General features: G+C 34.1%; 1 protein-coding gene across 1 annotated transcript; it reads left to right on the top strand.

Moving 5' to 3' along the window:
* Window positions 1-332: 332 nt before the first annotated feature.
* Window positions 333-1,298, top strand: LOC129741031 (uncharacterized). The gene is made up of 2 exons (XM_055732728.1): window positions 333-1,080; window positions 1,142-1,298. The coding sequence occupies exons 1-2, from the start codon at window positions 607-609 to the stop codon at window positions 1,232-1,234; spliced, it is 567 nt and encodes a 188-aa protein (XP_055588703.1). The 5' UTR covers window positions 333-606; the 3' UTR covers window positions 1,235-1,298.
* The last annotated feature ends 3,017 nt before the right edge of the window (window positions 1,299-4,315 follow it).

The following is a 4,315-nucleotide window of genomic DNA, read 5'->3' as shown; positions in this document are numbered from 1 at the left end:
GTAAATTATACGGGTTATTGAAATTGTTCTGTATCACTTTCAAAAATGCATGGATATACGTCACTTTGGCGTATAAATCGCACTTTTGGCGATTCGTTTTTATCGATTTTCTCAAAAACTGTTTGTTATTTTCTAGATTTGTTGAAAGCATTTGATAGCTCATAGGAAAACGCACACAATAGCGTCAAAAAGTCAAAATCGAAAAAAAATGGATATACGTCACTTCGTCATATCACGGCAGTAATTCAGAAGTCCACTAGTTTTGCCCGAGATTTGAACCTCAAGCAGGCGGTTGCACCCCGTAAAAGTTGTCAGTGTTGGGGGTAAGCATAAGGATGAGTATAGCAACCATATATTTGCATCGTCCCGGGTAACGATTCTGTTTGTTTATTCAGAAAAAGTTTTGCCCCGCGCTTGTGGAGAAAAACGAAAACGGCATTAGTGTATTTACATTCACAACGAGATCACCACTAACATTCCTCCCATCCCGACAAGCCATCATCCGTCGTATATCACCCACTCGTCAGACAGAGAGATCATTTTTGAGCCCAACATCCATCGTTACGACAGCTACCATATCGTTCACCAAATCCCAGTTATATCAAAATGCACAAATTAACCGAATTTGAAAAACCACTATATTCGAGAGTGCCGGAACATCCTGGCGTATGGAAGTCACAATGTTACAGACCGGAACCAATAAGGGCAGCCTTCGATTCAAGTGACCCACACTTGCTGGATCAACACTGTTTCAAAAATCTCTTCCTGGAAACGCCTCATGAGCTGCATCTCTCCCAACAACCGCACAGTGAGTCGTATGCCGATTTCGTGTCTCGCATGGCCGAAATAAAAGGTGAACGTTACAGGAATGTGTATCGGGAAATGTTTGAAGGGAAAGATCTGGGAACGGAGTGCCTGAAACAGGAGAAGATCAATGCGAGAAGTACAACTTATCGAAGAGATCATTGTCAATCGAATAGGTCAGTTAATTCGATCGACATAAGACGACAAAATATAAGAGCTGGGAAATATAATTTTTCCGTTCCCGAAGGATGGACCTTCAGAGAAACATCGTCAGCGGTAGGTTGCGTTTTGGTTTTTTTTTTACCTGTGACGCTATTTAAACAATTTTTTTCCTCAGTCTGCTCATCGCTCCTGGTCAGAATTTGCAGCACTACTAAAAGCTATTGAATGTAACTCTACGAGTGACACACCAATTTTAAACAATTTCTGAAAAACAAGAAAATTTTTCTTTATGAGGCTTTGGTAAGAAAATCATCGATGCATTCAGAAACTCCGACGGTTCCTTGGTAAAAATTTTATAATAAAATATTAAAAATAAAAATAATCTAATGCTAACATTCAATTTAATAAACTCTGCATCCGATGTTAGAAATTTAAATAATGACTGGAAACCTGCGGGGGCTCATTTTCTTACTGATAGATTAGGAAATGGGCATCATAAACTTTTGTGCGCTATTCTGTGAGTTGATTGATATATTAACCGTGTAAAGCATCGCAGCGCTAATGTAATTAACACACTTGAACTGTTTTGAATTTGCCTTTCTGGTGAATACAGTTTTATAGCAAAAAAAAGCATTCTGTGTTACGAATTTTGAGAATCTGATGATTACAAAATGTGTCAAATTAAAACTTTCCAATTCAAAATCTTTAAATGTGACTGAAACAATTTTGACTGTTGATTGTTCAGGAAGTACAATTTTCACATTATTTTTTACATTGCTTGTGGTCATGATCCTGAAAAATTCAAAAAATTTCCTCATGTGCATTAATTAGCTTCTAACTTCAGTTTACTTAGGCATTCGTTGAATTTTTTTTTCTGAGAATTTGATGGTTGATCTATAGTCTTTTTTCTGAAGCATGTATTTTCGATTTGTTTTCGTAGGCTTTGCATATTGAAAACAATGAACTGTTGTAGCTGAATATTGTCTGAAAATTATATTCAAGTTACGTTACAAGGTTTCCAAAACTATTAATTTTGTACAAATTGGTTAAAAAACAAGAGAGAGGATCGATTCTAGTGATGAGATTCGAAATGTCACTCCTACACTTGTTTTTAAAACTTTCGACCGTCACACACAGGGGTAAAATATGAAAAAGGCGATCAAAACTATTTTCCGCCGAAACTGTGCGTTTTAGACCTTTAGTGTCTTCGAGACAAATGACCAACATTACAAGGGCTAAAATATTAGTTTTTTGAAAAATTGATTAATTCACCTAGTAGTGAGTTAGAAAAACTAACTTTTTTAATATCCATTTTAGAGCTGTTTTGTTTGAGAAAAGTTTTTAGCTTGTACTAATTCTAGCAACTTTGTTAAAGAAGTAACAGCTGTAACATTAATTGTTTCAAAGTTGTGACAATTTTTAGAAAAATACACCAATTTTCAGTTTTTACAACATAACTTTTTTGCACGTGATTTTTCATATACCCGTTTGAATTCCTGAAGTGGAAATATCTCTCTTGATTCTTAATTAATTTGTTAAAAGTTAACAGTTTTAGAAACCTTGTATTGTAACACAAATATGATTTTCAGACAAAATTCAGCTACAAAACTCCAGTTTTCCGTTATACAAAGTCCTAAAAATTTGCCCTGGCCTCGTAGACTTAATCTGGTCCTGACTTTATATAAATCGGTTGAGAAGCAAGAGAGATATAGCGATTTTTAGTGAGGACTGTCAAATCGACACTCGACGTCCGATTAGGGAGTTTTTATTTGTCTGAGCTTTCAGGGTTGTTCCATGAATTGGTAAAAATTGTACGTCTTGATGGTCAGGTGGTTTGCATCGTGAGAGGACAATTGCAAGTCAGCCGATGGCATGGATTGATTTTCATTTCGGCACGAATTTGTTAATCTTAAGTTGTAAAGTTGTTTAATGTTCATTCGGTCTGCAAAGCCTAAATCGGCTACCACGGTATGTCTTAAAAATAAAATTCAAAGGATGCGGAGTTTTCGGTGTTTACTATAATCAAAATGTTAAAAAAATATATTAGTAGGATCTACCAAAATATTAATAACAAATCGAGACCAGGAGACCGAAATATAGAAGAAGTTGTCACTCGCTTCAACCATTTCAAAGTAACGTGTTTTATCGGTGAAAACATCATTGAAATTTCACATTAGACCGCTTCAAAAATAACTTTTTGCTCCAATATATTTTTTCAAGACTCTTTGGGTCGCCTTCCATTAGTGTGAGATTTGAGATGATTTAACTGATTCCTGAATAAGCGTAACACGTTTCAATTTTGTATTGAAAATCGTAAGGAAGAAAAAATTTTTGAATATTAAATCATTCAGGAAATTTGAATAAGCCTGAAATGAAGTCTGTCTTCAATTATTGGTTTTTGTCTATTTTGAGATTCTTTTTGCTAACATGAGAAAAAAGCTTTGCATTCCATTTAAGTTGCTAAAACTTCTTCAAAATAAAAAAAAAATCTGAATCCATTGAAAAGTATAAAAAAATTGCAGGCTTTGTTGGCTAGAGTTTTTAATCATTGAAATGCTTTTGCCTACCCGATCAGGAGAGCATATCAAAATAATAACCCAAACGTATCTCATCAAGATATTTAAATCTGATTTAGTTATAATTAAGGGGGGGGGGTAGGGTCTAACGGGTAAAAAAAAACACCATTTTCACGATTTTTTTCTAGAGCTATCGTTCAAACAAATTTATTCAAATTTTTTGCATTATACAAAGCATTGTTAAAAGAACATTTTGTATTTTTTTCGTAGAAAAATATTGAAAAAAGAACCGGTGACGGAGCACTTTCGAGGATGCCTTTTAAAAAACAGGATTTGCGGTGGACACTGAATCTCAGCACAGAATCATCTGAAGTCAAAAAATCAGAGCAAAATATTTTAAATAGACGTTTTTCTAGACCCCAACGTTTTTATTTAACTTAAAATTTTTTTTATGAAATTTTTCTGGCTGTTTGAAGTAAAAACTACGATTTTTTACGAAAAAATCCGCCATTTTTTATCTGTAAAATCTCCCCAAAGTAAAAAAACAAAAAAAGAAAAACGTTAGGGTCTGGTATTTTATATGTAGAAAATATGTTCCAAATTTGAAAAGAATCGGATAAGTAGTTTTCAAATGACGATGTCCACGGACTTTAAAAACGTGCTTTCGAGAAAAACGCGTTTGAAGTTTCTGATCTTGCTTCTTTGCAGTGTTAGATAGGAGGAGATAAATGCCTATAACTTCTACAGTTTTGCTTCAATTGACTTGAAAATTTGACACAACATTCTTGAAATGTTTTACAACAAGAAAATGAAAAAATAAAAAAATCGATTTT

This window comes from Uranotaenia lowii, chromosome 2 (genome assembly GCF_029784155.1).
Source record: "Uranotaenia lowii strain MFRU-FL chromosome 2, ASM2978415v1, whole genome shotgun sequence".
NCBI classification, from domain to species: domain Eukaryota; kingdom Metazoa; phylum Arthropoda; class Insecta; order Diptera; family Culicidae; genus Uranotaenia; species Uranotaenia lowii.
This window is presented reverse-complemented; position numbering and strand designations above follow the sequence as displayed.